General features: G+C 38.3%; 1 protein-coding gene across 2 annotated transcripts in view; it reads left to right on the forward strand.

Annotated features, from left to right (window-relative positions):
• Positions 1-26284, forward strand: part of DIAPH3 (diaphanous related formin 3) — a 257984-nt gene that overhangs the window by 3865 nt on the left and 227835 nt on the right. The window contains exons 2-3 of one of the 2 annotated variants that reach the window (XM_075741731.1): positions 8822-8854; positions 21203-21376. In XM_075741731.1, the coding sequence (XP_075597846.1) occupies positions 8822-8854; positions 21203-21376 (207 nt within the window). The remainder of the gene's footprint in view (positions 1-8821; positions 8855-21202; positions 21377-26284) is intronic. The other variant, XM_075741732.1, reaches the window with a different exon arrangement.

The following is a 26284-nucleotide window of genomic DNA, read 5'->3' on the forward strand; positions in this document are numbered from 1 at the left end:
TAGATTGCTGGTTGACAAAGCTGACATCGTTAACATATACCTCCAAGAATTTTCTTGTTTAGCAGGAGGAAAATCCCTCTTATTAAAAAACAATTCATTTGGAGGGGAGAAGAGAGAGTTTTTGGGCTAAACAGTTATAGTGGTTGATTCTAATCAAATGTCTTCTTGAGGTACTGCATTTCTGAATAAACTAGCTTCTCAGAAGCGAGTAAGTTAAGTCCTCAATTCTCTGTTCTTTTACAGAATTGTTTAAAAGATAATCTACAGTACTGTGATGCTTGATATTGAAAGCTGTTACTTTCACCTTTGAGGTCTAGGGCTTGGTAAAAAGAGGAAAGTAATTAAAAGATGACAGAGATTATATCCATTTTCTTTGTATACATTGACTGAGCTGGAAACTTTTGCAATCTGTTGTAGGGATAGGGTAAAAAAGCAGTTGCTTGTCACTTCCTCTCTTTGACTTTTTTTTTTCCTTTGAAATGTTTGGAAATCATAAAAGCGAGTGCTAGATTATGTGACTTCCAATTGCAGTTTACTGGGGCTACATCTCATCTTGTAGACACTAGTCCTCAAAAGATCAAGTTCAATTTCTAGCTCTGGTTAGAGGTATTACTATTAATTTCAGTATACCATTGAACGATCTTCAGTGACTTTAAGGTTATGTTTTTGATTAAGTTCTTTATGAAATATATACGAGTCAAGAAGGCTTTCTTTTCTTGTTTGCACCAATCTGTTAAAAATGTCAAATTAACACTTGCATTTAACAGTGTCTGTAAATCAAAGAAAGATGTAGTTTAGAGCAAAAGCACTTCCATTTCTCTGGCATAGTGAAGAAAGGTAAGACCGATCTGTGTCAATATCTTTAATTACGAAGTGACTGAATTATTGCTGCAGTTATGCTGCAGTGTAAGACCTTGAATCTAAATTAGTCTGTTAAAGAAATGATTGCTGAACAGATGTTACCTAAAGCACTTTATTGCAGCTTTGTAAAATTGTAAATTCCTCATGCTGTTATTTTTGTTGGCATGAATTAACACTGTGGGTTATGATATTAAATTTTAGTGCTGTGTTCTAGCACTTTGTTATATAATCTTACCTGTAAGCACCAATTTTGAGTTTAACTCCTCAATGTCTAAAGAATATCACTGTGTAGAAACTGTCATGTTAAGATAATTTTGCCCCTGATTGCTTTTCAGACTTCTTTCCAAGCAACAGGGAGAGAGCGTGATAAAGCCATTAAATAAATGCTGAAGTAGTATATTGGAAATTAGAAGTAGGAAGTGCTGTGGGGTTATACAGCAGTTTCTAAATTGTGCTTACAGACTGAGGTATCAAAATTACTGAGGGAATATTGTGACAAAGGAGATCCTAAAGTAATAGCATCCACTGTAATCATCCAATTTACATCTCTCTAACTGAATCTACAGGTTTCCATGCAATCCATGCTTCAGTCTTCTGCTGTTTCTGCTGGAGAATAGCCTTTGGGGAAAAAACAGCTAGTGTTCAATCTTTTTGGTGATAGAATTAATGGCAATATGTGAAGAGTTCTTTCTCACTTTCTGATTTAAAAAGGTACAGAGGAGATTGTGCAATTTATATGTACATCCTTAGTCTTCATTTATCTAGTTTCAGCATTCAGGCTTAAGTTGGCCAGTTCATAGAATCACAGAATGGTTTGGGTTGGAAGGGACCTCAAAGATCATCTAGTTCCAACCCCCCTGCCATGGGCAGAGACACCCACCACTAGACCAGGTAACCCAAAGCCTCATCCAACCTGGCCTTAAACACCTCCAGGGAGGGGGGCATCCACAACCTCCCTGGGCAACCTGTTCCAGTGCCTCACCACCCTCACAGGGAAGAATTTCTTCCTAACATCTAATCTAAATCAACCCTCCTTCAGCTTAAGGCCATTACCCCTTGTCCTGTCACTACACTCCCTGATAAACAGTCCCTCACCATCTTTCCTGTAGGCCCCTTCAGGTACTGGAAGGCCGCAATTAGATCTCCCCGGAGCCTTCTCTTCTCCAGGCTGAACAATCCCAACTCTCTCAGCATGTCCTCATAGGAGAGGTGCTCCATCAGTCAGCTTTGTGGCCCTCCTCTGGACTCTCTCCAACAGCTCCATGTCTCTCCTGTACTGGGACCCCCACAGCTGGATGCAGTACTCCAGGTGGGGTGTCACAAGAGCAGAGTTAGAGGGGCAGGATCACCTCCCTCGACCTGCTGGCCACACTTCGTTTGATGCAGCCCAGGACACGGTTGGCTTTCTGGGCTGCAAGCGCACACTGCCGGCTCACGTTGAGCTTCTCATCAATCAACACCCCCAAGTCCTTCTCCTCAGGGCTGCTCTCAATCCTTTCTCCGCTCAGCCTGTAGTTGTGCTTGGGATTGCCCTGACCCATGTGCAGGACCTTGCACTTGGCCTTGTTGAACTTCATGCGGTTCACACGGGCCCACCTCTCTCTCCTGTCAAGGTACCTCTGGATGGCATCCCTTCCCTCCAGCGTGTCGACCACACTACACAGCTTGGTTTTGTTGTTAAACATGCTGAGGGTGCACTCGATCCCATTGTCCATGTCACTGACAAAGATGTTAAACAGTGCTGGTCAGAGTACCAGCCCTTGAGGAACATCACTCGTCACTGTTCTTCACTTGGATGTTGAGCAGTTCTTCTAAAACTCATCGTATCTTCCTTAAATCCTCCTTTTTTTTTCCTCCTGTTTTTTTTTCCCCTCCCCCTTATAGCTACATATAGGCTCTAAGTTCTTGAACTGTAGGTGTGTGGTGGTTTGAGGGGGTTTTCTGGGTTGGTTCGTTTGTCGTCTTCTTCAAGGAAGGAAGAATCCAAATGAAGATCCAGAAATGATTTTGATATCAGGCTGTGGGTTTTTTTTTTATTTTTTGTAAACTGAAAATTTACAAATTTTTACCACATTGTGTGGTGGAAGGCATACATGTTGAAATTCTTGTTTAGCTGCCTGAGATTCTGTTACTTTGCATGCATACTCCTCTCATAATGGCAGGGATGTATAGCTTGGTGCTTGTCTATCTTCTAATTCCATTTATGATCAACAAATTGGACTTTGCCTCTCCGATGGCATACTAACAATGTCCATCCCTGCCAGGCATGATCTGACTTCAGGTACCAACATACTGCTTTTAAACATGCTGCTTTCTTTCAGAAAGTCAGATCAGCAATGTCACTCTGCACTAATGTGATGGTGAAAAGAGCACTTGTGGAGAATGGAGATGCTACCCCTTTTGGTGGAGTGCCAAAACTTTTAGATGATACAGACTATACCCTATATTGTACTAGGATCTTCTTCATTGTTTCCAGGCCATACTGAGCTGTAGAGCTGGTAGAAAAAATGCTACCGGCATGAGACTGGAGTCTTGTGTGAGAAGATGGCATTCTCCTGCATTCTGGTCCTGTTTGCCTGGACTGGTTGTACCACATTTAGATAGAATTTTGTTTAAAAATATGCATGTGCAAAGATAGAGAAATGAATCTAATGACAGAAAAGATCAAACTAGTACTTCTAATCCAATTAAGTGGCATTTCTCATTTCTTTGTTTCACTTCATTGCCTACCCGGAGTTGACTGGGGTAATTACATAGACAATGGCTCAACTTGTTAAATTGTGTCTTGCAGATTAACTTTCAGTATGTGCTACTGTTTGGATATGCAACATAAGATCATCCTCTTCTGTATGACAATAAGATTCTTTACTGTGAATATATATGAAGCCAAATAGTATTTGGCTTACTTTCCTTAGCTGGGTGGTACAGAAGTTGCATCACAAATGGCTTTATCATGTATGACCTTTTCAAGCGACACAGTGCTCTTTCTGTTCTGTGAGTAGTTGTCTTGTTGCTATGCATGTGTTGTGAACCTCAGCAGCTGTGTCCTATTGTACCTTTTGGTTTCTGCCTAAGGCTCTCACTGTCCTCGATGTTTTTGAGATTGGGCCTTGTGACAGCTTATCAAGACCACTGTACCATACACTGAATGTATGTGTATATCCAGTGTCCAATGAAATCAGTTATTTACCAGTACGCCTGAGGGACATAATCTTCAATAAGGGGTAATTCTGTGTCACATTGTTTGCTTGCTTCAAAAATGATACATCTATATGCTTCTTTTTAACTATGACTTAGCTTTAACTAAACTGCTTCTGCTCAATTGCAAACCAAAATGACCTCTTCTTCCATGTCTCAGACTAAAAACCAGGTTACCATGGAAAATGTAATTTCAAAATGTTAGTTGTTTATAAATGTGTTTGTATAGATGAAGACTAAGCAATTGTGATACTTCTGCTTTTCCAACTGTAGGTGCTACTGATAAATCTGGACTTCTAAAGTATCCTAATTAACTCCTTAATCTTTTCATGGTTTTGTATCTCTTCGTCTAGAAAACAGGATGTCAAGGCACTTAAAATACCATTAATTTGTTTTTCAATTTTGCATATCTATTTTCTACATGATAAATAGACTAGAAGAGTACTCGTACATAGCTCCTATGTTCTCAAAGGCAATAATTTTGTTATTCTGGAGTAGTTCATGGAAGACATAAAATAGCATATTAGTATTTTCATCCATTGCAAAGCAGTATTCTGCAATCTTATATCATGTTTTTAGCAGTAACTGAATATTATAGAAATATTATCTAAGTCAGATTTATTTGCTTGTAGGCCTATGTTTAAGGCAACCTGTTTCACTTGAGCAGAATATGTTTTACTTCTGTGAACTGACATATCCAGGCCTGAAAATAAAAATATGTTCCTGTGGTAGTAAAGCACTCCAACCTCTACCTCAGTAGTTATTTTTTTCCCTTATTATAAATGTGTTTGTTTTGTTTGTTTGGCTTGGCAAGAATAAAAATATACTTCTGTTCTTGAGTCATAGCACTCCTCTAAGCTTAATGCCATTAAAAGATTTGGTGTGGTAAGATTTTGTCGTTAAGAGCACATGTAGTGTACCACATCTCTGTACCCTTGAATGCTACAGAAGACCAATAAAGTTGGCAAATGCTTTTACTTTGTACAGCCTTGCCAGAAGAGAATTACTTGATGAGGGAGAAAGGAAGAATATCACCTGAGTTCCCGTGTTTTAACCAGCTCCTCTGACTGAGAAGTGCTATAACATAAAATTCACAGAATAAGCCTTTTGAGATGTCTTACTGCAAGTTGTTCAGCCGTTTAATATTAGAGTGCTAAAAGATTTGAACATTAGGTTGTAGTTCATATGGGTTTTCTCCTACTTTATAAAGAAATCTCCAAATACAATGTCATCAATGTTGATAAATGAGTGCTGGTTAAGTAGGTTCACTTCCTTGTAGCAGTTACTTTTGAACCAGACCCCACAACATTGTCTGAAAGAGGTCTTGTGCTGGTATTTTTAGGCTCAGGTACTTTAGGCAGCCAGTAAACTGAAGAGTTAGGAGACTCAGATTTGTATATTGAGTTTCTTATACCATTATGGTGTCCTTAATTGGTTGCACAGTAGTCTTTTTTCACTGATTATTCAGATGACCTGGGTCATTCAGGTGTGCTGATGTATAAAATGGGGAACTTTTCACCCTTTACTACAGTAAATTCCATTGCTGAATTTCACAGCTTAATTGAAAGGTACAACTCTGGCTTGAATCCCATTAACTGTTTCTTTTTCAAAGAACAAAAACCGAATCTGAAAAATATTGCCTTGATTCCATGGATGATGATGGTGTCTGTACAGAGCGGTTGCAGAACATCCAACATCTGATCCTAAGTGGAAATGAAGTTGATCATGTACTTACTGTGTCTGTTTAGTGGAATACACGTGTTCGATGTGAATTTCAAAATTCCACCTCAAACCATATCATAGAATGGTTTGGGTTGAAAGAGACCTCAAAGATCATCTAGTTCCACTCCCCCTGCCACGGGCAGTGACACTCTCCACTAGACCATGTTGCCCAAAGCCCCATCCAACCTGGCCTTGAACATTTCCAGGGAAGGGGCAGCCGCAGCTTCTCTGGGCAACCTGTTCCAGTGCCTCACCACCCTCACAGTAAAGAATTTCCTTCTAACATCTAATCTAAATCGACCCTCCTTCAGCTTAAACCCATTACCCCTTGTCCTGTCACTACACTCCCTCATAAACAGTCCCTCACCAGCTTTCCTATAGACCCCTTCAGGTACTGGTAAGCCACAATTAGATCTCCCTGGAGCCTTCTCTTCTCCAGGCTGAACAATCCCAACTCTCTCAGCATGTCCTCATAGGAGAGGTGCTCCAGCCCTCTGATCAACTTCGTGGCCCTCCTCTGGACTCTCTCCAACAGCTCCATGTCTCTCCTGTACTGGGGCCCCCAGAGCTGGACGCAGTACTCCAGGTGGGGTCTCACAAGAGCCAAGTAGAGGGGCAGGATCACCTCCCTTGACCTGCTGGTCACGCCTCTTTTGATGCAGCCCAGGACACGGTTGGCTTTCTGGGCTGCAAGCGCACACTGCCGGCTCATGTGGAGCTTCTCATCCACCAACCCCCCCAAGTCCTTCTCCTCAGGGCTGCTCTCAATCCATTCTCTGCTCAGCCTGTAGTTGTGTTTGGGATTGCCCTGACCCATGTGCAGGACCTTGCACTTGGCCTTGTTGAACTTCATGTGGTTCACATGGGCCCACCTCTCTCTCCTGTCAAGGTCCCTCTGGATGGCATCCCTTCCCTCCAGCGTGTCGACCACACCACACAGCTTGGTTTTGTTAAACTTGCTGAGGGTGCACTCGATCACATTGTCCATGTCGCCGACAAAGATGTTAAACAGTGCCAGTCCCAGTACCGCCCACTGAGAAATGCCACTTGTCATTGTTCTCCACTTGGACATTGAGCTGTTGACCACAACTCTTTGAGTGTGACCATCCAGGCAATTCCTTATCCACTGAGTGGTCCATCCATTGAATCCATGTCTCTCCAATTTAGAGACAAGGATGTCATGCAGGACAGCATGAAGTGTTTTGCACAAGTCCAGCTTGATGACATCAGTTGCTCTTCCCTTGTCTAGTGCCAGAACCCCATCATACAAGGCCACCAGATTTGTCAGGCATGATAATATAATGCACCATAATATCATGCAGAAGGCTTTCTTTCTAAGCAGATTACTCAGTCTCCTACCATGTTAGAGGAGCTTCATAATGGTATTTGTGCATTGCTTAAGGCTTAGTTATTTAAGTTGTGTGTATGAAAAAGGAATACATTTTATGTTCTTTGCCACCAAGTTGCAATGTAAGACCATATGTTAGTGTTTTCTCCTGCAGCTTTGATAACTTAAGGATAGGGGTAATATACCAGCAACTTGCTAATGTCGTGAGCTTTTGCAAATGACAGAAATTAACGCTCATGCTGTCTTTGTAGCTATTTAGCAGAATGGGAAGAACAAGTCATAACCCCCAGCTACATAGTAGTGTGTGTGGCAATAGTCTGATCTACCCCTGCAGTATGAGAACACCTATGGGATACGGATCTTCAGTCTCTTGACTGGATTAAAATACTTTGTTGTTGTTTTCATTTATTAAAAATCCTCGTCCCTTAGAACACAGAAAGGGATTGCCATAGAAGTTCAGTAATGACCTAGCTCCATTTTTTATAATGGTAGAACTTAGGTTATGTTACTGAGTACTGAGTGTTTCCTCACACTTCATTGCTTTTTAACTTCATAGCCATTCATCAGATGCTTCTTCCTCAGTATCTTGACAATACTCAGAGTAGAGCTATCATAGGATAATATTTGACTTAACACAAATTCTTCTTCAATTCTGAGGGAGGAGCCAGAGAAGACGTCATAACTAATGATGCCTAAGTATTGTTGACTTGGTGAAGACAAAGCATGAGTTTCCAAATTTGATTAATTTGGATATAGCCATTGACAATTGCTGTAGCTGCTGCCAAGCTTTGTACACCAGGCAGTGAGAGGAGTGTAAGAATACAGTAAGAGTCTATCTCACTAAGTATGCAACTTCACATTCTTCCCATTTCCCTGCCAAGTCTGTTCTCAGTCTCTTCATAAAACCTGTAAATGGAATCCCTGCAACACTGACTCATCAGTCACTGGTGTTCTTCAATGCTGCTCTTCAGTCTTGCGCTAGAGCGATGTGTCCTAGCACTTGCTGTGTTAGTCAGTGTGCAGTGGAGAGCAAAAGAGTTGATTCAGGAACTGTTGTCTGACACAGCAGCAAGTAATTTTGTATACATTTTTGGATGTTACTACTAATAAATATGTATGTCAGTTTGTACTCGTAACTTCATGCTCCGCTTAGCCACATAGACCTCACTTGAGCGTGGTCAAGAGTCTTAGTTTGAGTGTTGCAGCTTAGCAGATAGTTTTGAACTGTTAGGGAACTCCATGTTCTTCTGTTGAGTTTAAAATCTTAGAACTGATTCCTTGGTGGTGTCCCCACAGCTGTTTTGAGAAGACACAAGTCTAGTAGCTGAAGTATAAGTAAGTCTTCTGTTCTAGTATATTTAGGTATAAAATATAATAAAACACAACTTGTTTCAAGCTGTGCTTGGTTTATATTCTTTTGGTATTATCTGTTATCAGATTACAGATTTTTTTTTTAATCTACATTGTATTTCTTGTATAACTTCCTATGCACTGTAAGCCACCAAAGTACAACTTGCCAAGAAATTATTACTTCAAGTGCTATGATTCAGTACTGTTTAACTTGCATCTTATTTTGAATAACAGTAACTGTAACAGACACTTGCTTTTTTATTTGAGGTTTTTTTGTTGTGGGGTGTTTTTTTTTTTTTACTGCACAATTGTGACATGACTGGTTTCCTATTTGATTTACAGCACTTAAATATCAAGACACTGACAGATGATGTGGTAAGACAACTTAAGTTTTGTTTTGGCTTTGCCAAGCTAATAACCTTATTGCTAATGCAATAACAATAACCTTATTGATACAAGAACTTGTCCTAATTGTGAAGTTAATTTAGTTAATTGGCAAAGTCTCACTAAGCTGTTAATTATCTGTAACATACTCAGTGCAAGTAGCAAAAATCTATGCATGGCTTTGAAGTATGCTCTAATCATGGCTAAATGAGCTTGACACAAGTAATTGTTCCAGTTTATATGTGGTATAGTTAAGAAATCTGTGATTGCATATTTTAATATTAAAGTTACTTAGGCTGCATGGCTAGTTTAAAATACCATGTTTAACAAACTAACAGTTGCTTGTAAAACTCATTAGCGCTTGCTTCAAACAATGTTAAGTATATTCAGCGTCATGCTAACACTTGTTTCTCAAAATTCATCTGTCTCTTCAATGGCTGATGAGGTTCTGTATCACAAAGCAGATTTTTTTTTTTCTTGCTATTGAAGTTACCTATTTCATTAACTGTACTATTCTTCTGTAGGTAAGAATAGCTTTTCTTAAAGTGGATCATTCTACAAAGTCTTTGAATTTACCTAGGAAGTAATGTTCTGTGGGCATCTACAGATCAACTGTTGGGACTTCGGTGTTAGAGTTCTTGCTGAAGTATTCCTGTGCATACCTGAGAGCTTAAGCGTAGAGAATTTTGTGCTGGAGAACGTGCTACACACTGAGAAGCTGAGAAGCACTGCTGTTTCCTAGCTTAGGAAGCTAGTCTAGTTATTGTTGATTAGGTGTGCAAAGTTAGTAGTGTTGAGCATATTGCCTCCACCTAGACTTAAATCACCTGTTGCTATTTCTTTAGCAGACTTTTGTAGACTGGAAATGGTTATTAAGAAATTTGAGCTGTCTGGGTTGATAATACAACCTTGTTTCTAGAACTGATGAACTGTTCACAATTCTCTCAAAGCAACTTTTTTGGGTGTTTTGTTTTTTTTTTTTTTTTTGTAACCAGAACTTAATTTTGTGTCATGTAGGGGTTATAATCTGGATGCACAAGATCTTGCTGTTTGTTTTTGTGGTTGTGTTGGGGCTTTTTGAGTGTTTTTTGTTGTTGTTGTTTAGGTTTTTTTTATGAAGAGGCTAGCTTGCTGCCTTATGGTACTTGTCCTTTCCTTAGCCTATTGCACTTGTCTAACTTGTAATGGTAGCCAGCATAAGTCATCAAGTTTATTGTGTTTTTTGGAGTAAGGACAAAGAGCCTGATAGCTCTGTAGTAAGCAGTCTTCTCCCCCACTCCTTAAATTTCTCAGAGCATACTGAACTGGCCTCTGTGTGTGACTCTTCACAGACTAAAGAAAAATCACTTGCAAAGTAATATCAAATTGTCCATATATATATATATATTTAAAGGGGAAGGACAGCTGTTTAATAAAAGGCTAACATTAAAAAACTATAATCTCAAATGTTACAGTGGTGTATGCTTTTAAAGGTATTTTGTGCAACTTCATCTTGGAACAAGGGTATGCTTTCCAACTGACACTTTCTGTGCCTCTGTCTGAGTTTTCTGTTGGTTTAGTCTTTCTGTGTCTGATTTTGGGAAATAGCTAATAATGCTAAGTATCTGAGTCCTAGGCAACTTAAACATGGCTCAGAGCAGAGTGGTTTTGGTATTTCATACCAAGCACAAAAACTGACAAAGGTATTTTCTCCAAATTCCTTTTGCCACAAGGTGGGAAATTGTAGTCAGAGAAGATTAAGAAACTGAAGGTTTAAGATTACTTGATTGTGTAGCTCTCAATGAAATAATATATTTGCTTTCTGCTCACGGGGAATTATTTGCATGTTAACTTGCTCTCTGCTGCATTATGCTTCATAAAATATTTATGTTTTATTACTCCCAGTCTGTTTCTTACAAATACAGTGTTGTATAATGGTGACCAGGAACTTTTTTTTTTAATTGAGGGAAGTTAACAACATTTTGAGAGTCTAAAATACAGACTACTTTTCAATATTTGAATTGTCTACTTGCAGTTACAAATCCCGGCTAAGTTCAGAAACACCTTGGTTTTTAGACAATCAACAAATGCTTCTTCTAGCTGATTTGTTTACAAAGACAGGAATTTTACTCTTATTCCACAGAGGAGTGGCAAGTAGGTATCTGAGACATTATCCACCTGCAAGGTCACTGTGGAAGAAGCAAGCCTGTTTTCTATCTCAAGTGCTCCACATTCCAACAAATGGTTTGTAAGGCTCATAAAGAGTAAAAATCCCTGCATATTAACAGAATTCTATTAAAAAGATATCTTACACGGACAAAAATGAAATGTATACTAAAATTCCTTGTAACATAGATTTGTTGACTGATTTCATAGCAACTGCTGTACAGGTAAGAAAGGCTGTATAATTTCCAGTAGATAAATAAGTTTGAGAGTGAAATGTTATACGCATTTGACGTGGTTTAGGCCCAGCTGGCAGCTGAGCGCCATGTGCCGCTCGCTCACCCCTCCCCCGGCAGGCTGGGGAGGAGAACGGAAAAACAACGGCAAAGCCTCGAGGGTTGGGATAAGGGCAGTTTACTGGGACAGCAAGGGAGAGGGAAACAATCAACAACAGTGCTGATAACAGATAGTAACAATGGGTGATAACAGAGAATGATTTACTGATCCGACGACCGACTGACCGACCAACGCTCGACCCGTCCCGGAGCCACGCCAACACGCCGAACCCGCCCCTGCCCGACTGGCCCCCTTTTATGGTGAGCATGATGTCACATGGTATGGAATAGCCCCCGGCCAGCTTGGCTCACCTGTCCTGGCTCCTTGGGAAATTAACTCTGTCCTTGCCAGAACCAGGACAGCATTCAAGGTATGCATGTGCACAGGCCTAAACTCTGTAACTTTTAATTTTCCACCATTAGTTAAATGATTTTCTCTCAAGAAAGGTAAAAACATCTCTGGGAGATCGAGTGTATTGGGAGTAAGAAGTCATCTAGTGAAAGGGATTCTTGGTTTATGCAAGTCTTTCTCTTACTAAAAGCTCTACTGCTACCAGTGGAATTTCTCATACAGTAAGAAGTTAATCTTGTAGAGCAATTTGACTGTCAAAGAAAGAATACACTTTTTTTTTTTTTTTAATCTTCTGGAGCTTTGAGGAGGAAAAAGATGTTAAGAGGTCTTTGATTCACCATCATTGGAAATAACTTATTTGATCTTATGTGAAGTATTTTTGCTGGTAAGGGAAAATAGTGGCTTGCTTTTACTTCCAAAGATACTGAAACAAATTGATGCAACCCATATTCTCCTGTGTGTTCCCCATCCACTAAGAATAACAATTATTTTCAATGAAGACATAGGATTTGTTCAACTTTGTCTCCTTCTTTCCTATGTTGTTAATGTTCTACTAATTCTTTGTCATGTGTCTACATCAGGGTGTTATAGCAGACTTCCATGATTCAGCTGTTGGCTTCTGTGACTAAAATGACTGGCAAAATGTCTGGCAGATTGAGCTATTCTGTAGTACTTGAGCAGATTTTATAGTATAGAAATTGGCAGTCAAAAACAAAAATGTGAACTTGAAAATTGAGGGTGGCAGTATTTTTTTGTCCTAGAGATCTGTAAGGCAGAGTGTGAAGGACACCTAGAGAAAGAGCAAAGCTATAAGCAATATTCTTGTCTTCATGTCTTCGGCTAGGCAATGAAGATTTCATACCTGCGTATCTCATGTCAGAACTCTCCTAATAAATTGTGCTTAGTGATTGTCATCAGTGTCTTGATGGTCCGTATGTGTGTTTCTTCATGAGAGTGGGAGTACGTAGTGGAAGAAAGAAGATTGTTCAGTACTTCTAGTAACACAGTTTAGGCTGAAACAGAACAATTTTGTAATCCTTTCTCTTCATAATGAGGTATCAGAAGTAGTGATACCTCATTTGTGGCAAACAACGCATTTCACGTAGTCAGGGCTCTTCTTTGATACTGGGTTGCCTACTCTCTTAGAATAAAGATTTTTCCAATAGTCTAGTGACACCCTGTACCCTACAAGCTTGTCTTGGGTGGAAGGTTTGCTGTTCATGTGGTGAAGAAAACAAAGATCCAAGCTGATTGTAACTCTATAGCGTTTTGGCCTAGACCCTTTAGGTTAATTTTCTTCTCCAGGAACATCCCAGGCTTTGCACAGGCATTTGGGATGGTAACAGAGGATTATATTTTACTAGTTCTGTCTTGCAAAATCTGTGTAGATTGATTTGCTTTCTATAGCTGGAGAAATGGAATGTGAAGAGATACGGTAGTGGTTCTTATTTTTGTTTCAAGGGCATCAAATCTGTTGTCCTCAACCTTAATGTGAGAGGATTTTGCATGACTTTGTTTACATGCTTTACCTGTTCCAGGCATCACTGTTCTTTGCTAAACCAAAGTGCAGATATCACAGAGCCAGTGCCAGAAACCTCAAATCCACATGGTGCTGTGCAGCTGTTGAGTCAGTATGTTAGCTTGCATCCAGACCGACGCACTTCATGTCTAAGCTCATAAACCCTGTCTCCAAGAACGAAAAAGAAATGAAAAGTCAAGGAATCAAAGGCTTAGGTGGACGAAGGAACTCCAGTCCTTTATTTCTTTTTCAGTATATTATGAGGTGTATGTTCCAGGACAAAGCTACTGTACTGTGCTACTTCTTACCTTGAAAAAGGATTGCTTTTTTGTGAATTCTTCTAATATTTTTTTTCATTACTTCAGATAATGTTTCAGCTGTTAACTCCTTTTGCTGTCAGTTATGACAGGCCCACTTTTCATAACTTTAATATCCTGCATAAACCTAACTAATTCTTCCATCTGCTACCTGCTAATTTGGTACAGCTGCTTTTTTTCCTAAATGCTGGGAACCAATCACTGCAGTAAATACAGTCTAAACAGTGTTTATAAAGAAATATAGCTTATGTTCATAGTGTTTGTGTATTTAACAAAATCTAGGTTGCTCAGCTAGTAATGAGATACTGGATTAAGTCTACCACTTTAAGTATGGCTAGCATCCCTTTTTAGATAAAATCCTTCTTGCTAGATATGTAGACAGTGTATAAGGTAACTTTTAACTTTGGAGACCTACAAGATGTTGCTGCAAATATGAGCAATAGGAAACGCACTTTATATGCAAAGTCAAAAATAAATTTTTAGTCTCATTTTCTGAATCTAATCTGTGTACAATAAACAGCTGTTGTTAGTTAAGTTGCATTGATACCAGCATTCATAGTCCAAATTATCTCAGTAAAAATCTCATTAAACACTGTTGGAAGTTGTTCTACAAAACCTCCCTAGTATTTATTATTTGTTTCTGGCATCGTGTTTATTGTGCCTGTTTGGGACTGAGGGCTTCAGTCTGGATATGGAGAAGAAAGGTTAGACCCAGATGATGTAATGTTCTGTTCTTGATGTAGGTAACCTCTGCTGCTAAATCATTTCCCTTATTCCCTACCCACTTCTCTGTGATCGTAAATAAGACCAGCCATGCCAGTTAACTCAGCTTCATTTGTTCGTTCCCAGAACATTCACAGCAGAGGTGTTAGTAGCATTCCTCACAAAATATCAGTTTTCTCGTGTTTGGGTTATTCTAGGAGTTATTGTCTGCAAATGGTTAATCCCTTTCAACCTAAATTGTTCAGTTAACTGGAAACTGCATGTAAGCACCACAGTTTGAGAGTTACAACAATAACTTGAAGTAAAATATGATTGATAATCTGCTGTGGTGAATTTAATTTAAATTCAACAATATAAAGGCATTAAAACTCTGCTTTTAAGTAGAGCATTTGTGTTTATAAGAATGATACTGAATTTATTGGCTGACAAGACATCCTACATTAGTCAGTTTTGTGTTAAGCGTGACCTCCAGTTGTTAACCTCAAAGATGGATAGTCTTATGAGAATTCCCTTAGTAAGTCTTATTCCCTCAATAGTAGCTGATACCGTCGGGTTTTTTCCACAGATGCCCCATTTTCATCTCACTGGTTGTCCTCTGTTCCTGAGAAAGGCATCGAATCAAGGCTGGAGTCAAGCATTGGCAGAACTAGGGAATTCTTTCAGTGATCATGAATGTGGCTACACATGCACGTGTTGGACTTTATTTTTGAGGAATTTCTTAATATAGCAATAGATAAGCTGATGTGTTAATTAAGGGTGGGGGGAGGAAGATGAGGGAGGCAGGATGGCAGGGAAGTAATAGTTTTCATTCCTGTATGCGTAGCAGCTCTATTAGTAGGTGATGGCTTGACAAGGCCCCACAAATCAACACAAACAGCACCATGGGTGTTGTCCTGTTACCCTCTTTGGCTGATGAGGCTGAAGATCTGTTAGTAGGAAACCTGTACACTGTGCGTCCCTCCAGTAGCTGGGCTCACAAGCTCAATACCTGGTTGCTGGCCCCCAGATCCCTGATTTCCTGTGGCTGGCACCTGGGTCGTGTGAGCCTGAGGCTGCAGACGCTCCAATTGCTGATACAGACCTCCTCGTTCACGGGGAGACACACAAGTGTGAGAGGCGCATGCACAAACACACACACACACATGTACATCTTTGGCAGCTGGTGGGGCTCCCCTGGTCCCTCTGATAGGCAACTCCCCATGTGGCTTTGTCTTTAGAAACACAGAGGTGCATACAGTTCCTCCTGTCCTCCTGCCCTTACAGATACACATTCCTCTGCTCCCAGGTCACTTCACCTTCTCACTGGCTAGTCCAGCTTGATAGTTGCTAATGATCATTCACTCACCACCCTCACTCATTCTGATTGCTGGCACTGTGGACACAACTGAGGTCTTACTCAAGTTTTTGGTACTTGAGTTCATGCACTCTGGTCTCTCCAGTTACTGGTCTGTGGTCCCTTTGACTCATGGTCTGATCCTGTTGCTGACATGTGGGCCTCCATACGCACATGTGCACACAAAGTAGAGCATCTCTCCCAGGAAAATAATTGAAAATAGAGTTTAGTAAGGTAAGACAGACTGTGCTGGTTGGGTACAGAGCGTGGCCAGACAAATGTACCAACGAGCAAACTGTTTACATACAATTGGCCCTATTATCTTATCTATGCTTGTTTCACTCCAAATCACTGAGATCCATCCTTTTCCCTGCATTTGGTTCTTCCCTTAAACATAAGGAAGAATCTTACACAACCCCAAAATGTTTTTCCCTTTCATCCCATAATGTGTCTTACACCCCTAAGCAGTATTACTCCTCAGTCTGAAAGGTGCTAGGGAGAGCTGATCATGTTGACTCATGGGGTGGGTGTCAGACCTGGACAATAGGGCAGAGGCTTTGCTGGGATAGCCTTGGGAGGAGCCTGGACAGCATGTCCTTTCCTCTGAATCAATAATTTGGGTTCCTCCCACCTGCTATGGTGCCTCTGTGTTCACCTGGGCTTGTGGAGGTAAGTCTTTGGTGGGCTAATGGTTCCTATGATGAGTTTGGGAAGAGACAGATGAGAGTATTATTTAGGTTCCACTACCCACCATTGTGCTGTTTTGTTTGTGTGCAGAGGGGCTTTTTAAGGGACAGCCCTTTCCTTTGTTCTTGATCCTACTGTATGCATCTCCTTTTCTCCTGCCCATACAGATTATGGGCACTGAGGAAAACTTTTGCTATGTTCTACTGTGTCAGTTGCTCGCTTTCAAATAATTTCTGTAATGTGGGTGTGTTTAAAAATATTCATTAGAAATTAAATCCCTATGGGATTTGAATATTGCTCTGACAATGCCACCTTTGAAATAAGTGATCACGTTTTCTTGTACTACTGGTAATAAAAAAGCGCAGCTCAGACCTTTTTGGCACTGTGTGCACAATTTTTTATGTTTAAAGTCATGTGAAAACTTCATCATTCACTCAGATATCTTGTCTACCGAGTGATTATTGAGACAACTTTTCCTTGTACAGATGCTGTCAGCACTGTTACTGTGTACATAGAGTAACTTGCTCTCATATACTGCTAGAGCTTGTCAGTAGGGTTTGGCTGCTGTACTTCTGAAGCTGTAGTTTTGCAGAGCTTTGTGATGGAGTGGAGCTGTGGAAGAAACACTACTGTAAGACAGTTTTAAACTCTATTATAGTATAAAGGGGGCATAGTAGAGTTTCTACCAAAAATCTTCAGGCTGGTAGATGTGAAGTGCTACTGAAAAGCAGTCTCATGGTAACTCATGTTTGCATGTTGACCATGGTTTACTTTTCACTGTGTTCTGATGCTAAGATTTTGTTTCATTTGCCTTGCCACTTTTGTCTTGCGGAGAATGTGAACTGGCAGAATAAAGTACATGGCTTTATAGATGTTCCAGCCTCTGGCGGTAGGAGGCTTAAAAGCATAAAAGCTAAAATATATGCAAACAACTCATTGCTTCAAATTCAAGTTTATGAGAAAAGACTCCTCATGCCTTTCATGTTGGGGAAAGTCTAGTTTTAGCAATGAGAACTGTGTGAATGGTATCTTTAATACTTTCTCTGCTGTCCTAGTTTAAATTTTGTTTATCTTTTCCCTCCTTTTCTCTCCCACCTTAAAAAAAAACCCAACCAACCAACCAAAAAAAAGCCAACAACCCCCCCCCAAAAAAAAAAACCAAACCCAAACAAAAAACCACAACAAACCCAACCAGACCAAACCCCCTGCCTTTTGACCAAAAAAGACTTAGGACTATCTGGGTTAGTTTTTGCTAACAAAATAGTTATGTATCTGTGTTATTTCTAGAATTATGCTTACCTTTGGATAGGAAACTCTTCCTACCTTTAATATTTTTTTTCTTTCCTTTCCAGAGTTAACTTTTCTTTTTAGTTACCTTCACTTCTCCTTTCAACATCACATGATTTTTAAACATAAGACCACTATGCAACCTATATTGTGGTTACATGGGCAGGGTTTATTTTTTTTTTTTTTATAATTTAGAAGATAATAGTTTTTAATTAATATTTCTGCAGTATTTTTGTACTCAGTATTTAATTATTTTACTATTGATTCTTTTTAGATTATGTATCTGAAATACAGTTTTCTTCATCTCCAGTAACACTGTGCTATGATGATAGGAATGGATTGTCATTTGAATTAACGAGCTGGTTAGAGATTCCCTGTTATGTTTTTGTGTAGTGTATTAAAAAAAAAATCTAGCTTTCTCCTTTGAGTGCCCAGAAGTATTTAATTGCATTCTTATTTTCTTCTCGCTCCCTGTTGCCTTTGAACTCTTAACTCTGGATAATCTACTCTGAGTTCCATCAGTGCATCAAAACAGATATTAGTGTTGAGAATTTTGAAGAGATTTTACTGTGGAAGTCCTTTGTATCAAGACCATATGAAGCACTGTTTATTCTTTGGTTAATTTTAATGTTGGCCCTACGAAGACCCTAAGGGAAAAGTTTGTCCCTTTCAGAAACTTACTGTCCTACAGCACTGTTCCTGTATGGGTCTGTATGTATTTATTGGTAAAATAAATACAAAAAGAGGGCAGACATCCTCAGAAAAGATAGAAGGCCAAACCTGCTTTAAACTGTAGTGATGCTTTGTATCAAAGCTAGCTTTAGCTATTCCCTATTGGTTAGCCTGACTTAAAATGTGTTTGATGTAACATGGAAGATTATTGAACTATATTTTCGCTGTTTCCTCCTCTATGCACTTGGATCGCCAGCAGCATCAGCGGTAGATTTCATTGCAACTAAGCAATAAAATTTCTATTCTTTCTGTATAGTGCTTTCCATGGACCATGAAATTATTCACATGTATGGAATATTGAGAGGTATTAACTTTTTTGAAGCACTGTCAATGTATAATTCAGAAGAGAAGTATACGTGGAATATCCACACTGTATTGCTGTGCAGGGCTTGTTGTGAATTTCCTTTTTTTTAATCTATGGGAATCTTATTTTTACGCTGCATTGTTCTAAATTATTTAAAGTAATTTGTTTGACACATATTTAAATGTGCTTATAATCCTAGTATATCACTTTGTCTTACATGTTCTGCCTGATCAAATGTATTCCAAGAGCATGCTTCCCTCCTCTATGACAAGTGATACAGGATTTTGTGAATATGGGGAGTAGGAGTGTTATGGCCTTAACCTGTAATGTTGCAAAACATCTACTATACACATTCAAGAGGAACTTAAACAAGGCATAAACTAAAAATGTGAACAAGTGAAAGGAAGTGAAATACCCATTTTCAAGGATGAACTGGCTCTGATCCCTGAACAGGTACTGGCTGTTCCTAGAGGAGCAAGAGTAGCTCCGGGACTGCATGGGGTATTTTGTGGCAGAGACTAGGGTGGTTCAGCCTGGCCAGAACTGCTATTACTGCTGCTGTGTGGAGCAGGGGAAGGAAGAGGGGACACTTGGGGAGCTTGGACTATAAGGAAGGGGCTGAGATATTTTTCAGGAGAGATGGGTAAGGGTGTAGGTCACACCTCTCTTAAACCTAATATAGTCAATTGTCTGCTGACTGAACCATGGGCTGAAATCTGTTATTTCAGGCAAAGTGTCTTCCCTCTACTGGTGTGTGAAGAATCTTGAAATATCATGATTTGTTTCTTAGGTTACATGCTTGATAGTGAACAGTGGGGCACGGAGAAGCTACTGGCTAACTCGTTTTTTGGAGCAGGCGTGCTGTCTTTCATCAGTGTTCTGTGAAAGCCATTGTTTGAGGAGAAAAATCTCATGTCATATAATTTTTTTAAGATTCCAGTCTAGTCATTGCAGTTTGCAATCTGGCTTCATTTCCCCATGCTTGCCATAGGCTTCTGATTTTAAAGACGCGAAGGGAAATTGCTGTCTGGTCAAGATTCAAGATGGTTTTTGCTACTTATTCTTCTACACTTCACTTCCAATGATGTTAACCCTCGCTTTTGTTGCATTCTCTTTCTTCCTGGGTCTTGCCTATATAATTATGCCTGTGGAGTGTGCTTTCCTCATTGCCTGCTGGTTTGATGTGACACTGAAGGGCCCCATCATCCATGCTGAGCTCTTTTGTGTTTATGCTATATTAATTTTCTGCTTTTGCATGTACTACAACCATCTGTATGTGAGTGGCTTACAATTTATTTCTATGTTCCAAAACCTGTTCCTTTTCAATTTTGAGCAGGAAGAATTAAAGTCCTTTTGTTTTTCCTCCAAGCCTCTCTTCATGGATGTCTAATAGTCAATTCTTGCTCTGACTAGAGTGGAACACTTGTATCCAATTTTTGCTACTAATTTTCTTTGCTCTCTCCGATCTTAATTGCACAGATATTATAATAACTTTACTTGTCATTTAGTTTGGTAACTTTGATGTACTTATTGAGTAATATCTCAAGATACTTATCTTCAAGATATATTAAAGCTTCAGAATATTTTTGCGTAGCATTTCAAAGATGTAAGTCTATTGATATGGTTGAAATCTTGTCCAAAATCTCTTATGCATCAAATGCTACCGTAACTTTCTTCTGTGTTGACAAGTGTAATATTGCTGTTCACATCTGTTCAAAAGGCTGCTACAAAGATGATTAAGATTTAGCGCATCTCACTGAGTATGTCAACTGCTTTTGTGTTGTTGGTCCTTGCCCATATGTATTAAAACACACAAGCTCTAACAATGAAATGTTTAAAATTTCACTTACTAAGTCTTTATTGAAAAGTTGATAAATAGCTAACCAGTAAAAAAACCCACAACCCAAACCACTTTTCCAAAGAAGTTTTTTTTTGCTTTTGAAAAGTTAAAGTCAGAGCGATTGTCTTGTGTTGGTGGTAAGTCCTAAGAATTATTCATGAAACGATTAATGTATCCCACTTGCCTTTAATAAAGGAGCTGAAGGTTTTTATGCTTCTCCTAAATGAATTTCTAAATAATTGGAGCATAGAAAGGCACGAAGTTTTGGATAAGATAATCCAAATAAAAAATAAATAGAACAATGTCTTAGTTATGCTAACTTGTCTTTTAATTAAGAGTAGTTTCTTTGCGTATCCGTGTATTCTATTACAATGTTAGGAGTACAGATGTTTCAGAGTAGCAAAAAACATTTTAAAACTATGCTTTCGGTAAATTAGCCTGCTTTTTCCTACTCTATATGTAATAATTGGGAAAAACTCTTCATAAATTGGTTTAGTAGTTAGCTTTTGCTCCAAACTTTCCATAAAATTGTCATGTTCTGCATGACTTCTGCATAACATAGTGGGATTCTGGTCTGTTAACTCAAGAGCTAAGGCAACTGACCGCTATATATATTTTGAGGAAAATGTTTTAAAATAAGATGGTTAAATAACAGGCAAGTTACCAGAGAAAAAAATAAGGATGTTTAGCTTCCAAGAACACCCATCGTAATTAGGGTTACATAGAATGAAAACAGTATGTAATAAGTTATACCTTTTCTGTTTTCAGTTGGATAGATTTGCCAGTATAAGAATTCCAGGAAGTAAAAAGGAAAGACCTCCTCTGCCACATATGAAGCAGTCACATTCTACAGACTGGTCATCCACACCTATGGATGCGGAGGATTTTGCTCCAAAACCCCTGTCAGAAAGAGAAATCATAGCACTATTTGAAAAAATGATGGTAAGATGCTGATTTCTTTTATAGAATGACAACATGGCTACCTGATAAGTGGAGCTTTCTTATGTGCATATGTTCTGATCATTACGTGAATTATTAATATTTTTGTTGTTGTGAGTTGCAATTACGTGTTTTTAGGGTGTTTCTCAGAGAATGAGGTCTTTGAATTATTTTGACAAGATTTTGCTCCAAATACATTTAAAATGGAAGCTAATGGTTTCTGATTATTACAAGTATGGTTATGCAACGGATTTTGAGGAAGAACCAGAAGTGGGGAATCCTGCTTGCTTTCAAGATGACATGAAACTTTTACAAAGGGATTTTATGCCTTTGAATGTCACGGCAGGGTTTTGTTCTGAGCTTATATTCCATGTCACGTGCACAAAAAAGACTTTAAGTTCTTGCTTCTAAAACATTTGTCTGCACGTGCAGTCTCAAATTTGCTTCCTTCCTTAGCTGTCATCGTTACTGTGCTACAAAAGAGAGGTCACTTGCTGGAAAGATCATGTGGCATTGGTACCATCTCAATAGGTTGAGGATTTTTTGTCGTGATGATGATGACAACATTTTGGGCTATTGAAAACTAAACATGGAATGGCCATAAGAGAACAGTGTGACTGCAGTCTGAAGAGAACAAGAGAACATTAGCAAGGAGAGTGATGCCAAGGTTGTTATTTCTTCCTCTGCCTCTCAGCAAGTATCCCTTGAAACACAAAGGGTCTACCAGGGGCTGGGATGTGGAGGAAATTAAAGAACCACCTTTTATGGAATTTGTAATTACTGGTATTCAATAATGTTAGTTTAGTTTTGAAGATGCTTTTGTAGAACTGTTGAGAGCTATGTCTGAGAGACAAGGCTCAGGATTTTCACAGTTAAGCTGATGAAGGGGAGGACTAATTTATTGTATTATCAACTTTTGTCTTTGTACTTGTTCTCCCATGGTACATCTTTTTTTTTTTTAATAGCCCAATGGTGAGGATATTTTACTTCTGTTAAGAAATTTTACTGTGAATGGTAGTTGTTCCAATGTTAGGAAACGGGAGACTTTTTTTAATAAAACTTTACGGTATGCCTCCCTGTGCACACCCCTTGCTACATAAGTGTAGGTTCTATTTTTCTACCATCCCACAGAAATTCTGGCATAGGATATGTGTGATGTTGAGACTATGCCATAAAAAAAGGAAACTTTCAATAAATCCTCAGAAACCTACTACTGTGTGTCTAGGTAAACAGAAATGCTTATATCCATGGATCCTGAAGCAATTAATTCCAATTTTATAACCACTTTGCAAAAATATTTTAAAGTAATGATGACATTCTGGATGATTTGAATGCTTTCCTAGTTTCATTGAATAACAAAGCACTTAAAGCAGTTTTATCAAAGACAGTTTATCAGTGTTATGTTAGCTATAACATGTAATACAGAAAGGGTTCTTCAGATTATCCATACTTGAATGGACTGGAATAAAGCTAGTTTAGTCACAGTAGATTACATAGCTAATTATATATTGTAGCCTCTAGTTTACTGTACTGATCAAATTAAGTGATTTGGGGAAGTGGAGTGGTGAATAATTTGAATGTTGTAGCCAGGCTTTTAGAGCTAATTTTGCACAAAACAAAAATAGTCAATTGGTTAGTGCTGAAGGGAGCAGTTTCTAAATTCTGAGGTTTCACTGAATGGGTTACATGATACTTTGGGTTCTTCTGGATGCATACTGCTTCCTTCTCCCAATCTTTTATGCAGAGGTGTCGTGTGGTTTTGATAGCAAGAATTATGAAAGAGCTCATAAAACCAGACAGTTAAAGCTAATAATTAACTGTCATTTAACTCCTTTCATTTCTGTTAGTGCTATTAGGAAAATATTCATGTGAAATAACTTATTCTTATTTTCCAAAGAGGTATTGCTCACCTGTAGGATAAGTTTAAATGGGTTAAGAAGAAATTAAAGAATGGAGTTGAAGTATTTTATAAACTGTCACATCTGATGTTCCCCTCGTATCACTGAATACTTCTAATCTGTATGAATAATTTGCTTTAATGATGTTTCATTTGTTAAAAACAACAAATAAATTACTTTTTACTGCACACACAGATGGAGTATTTCCTATAAATAAATCTACTGTTACATCTAGGATTATGGAATATAGTTTTTACTGGCAGGTTTCTTACTTCAGCCTCCCCCCCTTCTTCCCCAGAAAAAACAAGCCCTTTGTTTTCTCTTTGTTATTTAAGTTTAGAAGTTATTTTTCAGAAAACTTAAAAGAGCATGTCTGAAAGAACTGCGAAACTGCTTTAAACAGAAGAATGAACTACGGGCTAATGTGAAAAGCTTTGTTTGTTTTCCTTACCCCTTAGCTAGGATATACATGCATTTCAATGTTGTTATGAGAAAAAACAAACCTGTGGCATGTTGCAGGCAAGGTACTGAAGATGTGATAACTCTCAGAAAACACTGAGAAAGACCTAGCCATACATTTTTGTGAAACTTAAAATGGAATACTTTGGTTTTAGTGTTCTTACATTTCTGTTTATATAGGTTTTAAAAATACAATTTAAGTATTAAATAAAATACAGCTACCCTTATTAAATATACATGTAAAATGTATTTTCATTTGAAGCCAGTATTGCTGTACAATTGTATCCCTGTGGAAAGGAATCCTGAGGCACAGCATTCCAAAGACACTTATTGGAGCTTGCAGAAAAAAACAAATTTATCTGGTAATGTCAAGCTGGACTTGATTTTTAGTAATTTCTAGTAAAGATTATCATGTGTGTATCTCAGCAGATATGTTGCCTGGTAATAAGAGTAGTCATAAATATGGTGTTGTGCATTAGATAAGTCTTAAAGATTTTTGAGCAGTTGTTGAGAATTTAAAGTTGTAGTATTTTTCTGGCTTTGAAAGAATTTGTTATTGAAAAAATATTTCAAGAAGTAACTTGAAAAGAACTTTCTTATCTGTTCTTGTTTTAAATGCCTTTTAGCAGTCCCCAAATCTTTATGTCCAAAACTATATATCAATGTCGGAATTCATTGATGAATTGTAAAAGTTAATTACTTAACTGCAAAATGCTTGACCAGTAAATTAAAATATTTAGATTGATTTGTTATGTAACTGGTTTAAATTTTTAGGCTTCCACTTGACTCTTTAACAGCATGCTTAACAGCCTTCATGTACCCTTCTTTTAAGCAGATGATTACTCCAAGTTCTTGATTTTGAAATACTAAAGATGCTATTTTTTTGTGGTTGATTGTGTTCTTTCTCATCTCAAAAAAGATGACTTTTGTAAGCTTTGATAGAGGCAGGTAACTTTGAATATCTTTCACATTTTTCCCCAACGGTGTATACACACAAAAAAGATTTCCACTTTTTTGTGTGTCTTGGAAGAAAATTATCTCTTTCCATACAATATATGATCCCAACAGTGTTTTTAATGTATGTGTATTTAAAACTGATGATTTTATTTTTTTTATTTTAGTATGGATATTTGAGTCTGTACACCATTTTTGGATCACATCATTAAGTAAATCATAGTAGTTTCTTGTTTTGCTCTCATCCAAGAAAGCTAGAAAATGCAGCATGCTCTTTCAAGATAATGTCCTCAACATTTGAGTTAGTATGAGGCAACTTGCAAGATATTCAGGAATATGTATGTCCTTATGCACTGTTAGAATTTTGGTTTGAGCATAAGCTAATAGTTTATGAATTTTTGGATCAAAGGAATGCAAAATTTTGAAGAACAGAACTATGAGAAAAGGTTGAACTATGTGTGGCCTCCTTTCTTCCAGCTTGTTTAGACAAAGTTGTTTTGCATTTACTTTCAGATGCAGGAAGTAACACCAATATACAAGCTAGGTGCCAAGGAGGCAAAACATTATATTATTATTGCTGGGATGAAACAACTTTTTACAATATGCACCTTCTACTTATTTGATACTAAAAGAATCAAATAATAATGTAGTGTATATATAGTATCAAATCTACAAATCTGATACTATAAATATGCTATATAGTATCAAAACAATAACAATACTAATGTAATAAATAATAAGTAATAATTTAAATGCATGCTAGACTGAAGTGAGGGAACTTCTTCTAGCCCTTAAGGAAAGAAAACAAAAATATTTGTGGGATGAAAAATCCAGAATCTACACAGAATTGCCCTAATTGTACTTTGAAGAGGTTCAACTTCATGGGTCAAGCATTTTCTGCAATGTCTTCTCACAGCTTGGAGTTAAACAAAACTCTAGATGTTTCTAGGAACTGTGCTTGATTCTGTCCTGTTCAATATGAAAACTAGCAAAAGACAAGAAAACTTAAGTTTCAATGTAGTATAAAATTTTGGTCTTTTGATTTTTTTTTTTTTTTTTTTTTTTTTTTTTAAATATAAGGTTATGAGTTTGCTTGCTGTTTGTCTTTGATTTCTGACTAGGTGAAATAGCTTTGATATCAAGATGGTTACCCACTGATTGTATAGCATTGTTCCTGCCAAAACTGATGGGGATTCACCTTGTGAGTCTCAGCTGAAAATAACTGCAGTAATTCTTGCTAAGCTTGGGTGACCATAGTAATGATGTATGTGCTCGTATGTGTGTGTGCCTCAATTCTTTCATACAGCTTTTTTTTTGTTTGGCATGGGTGGTTTGTTTTTTTGTTTGTGGTTGGTTGGGGGGGTGTGTTTGTGTGTGGGGTTTTTTTTGTTTGTTTGTTTTTTGTTTTTTTTTTTCCTCCAGCATGATAGGAAATGTCATTTCTCACAGATGTGGAACTGATTACAATGATCAGAGCTTTGCTAGGCTGGAACAGTAGAAGTTGTGTCAGAAGCGTTAATGAATGGCTGCTGTGTGGCTTTGAATATGTTTCTGCATCTGCTCTTTTTGACCTCCGGGTTTATGTTGGAAGGAATGAAGA

Source organism: Balearica regulorum, chromosome 1, assembly GCF_011004875.1.
Source record: "Balearica regulorum gibbericeps isolate bBalReg1 chromosome 1, bBalReg1.pri, whole genome shotgun sequence".
In the NCBI taxonomy this organism is placed as follows: domain Eukaryota; kingdom Metazoa; phylum Chordata; class Aves; order Gruiformes; family Gruidae; genus Balearica; species Balearica regulorum.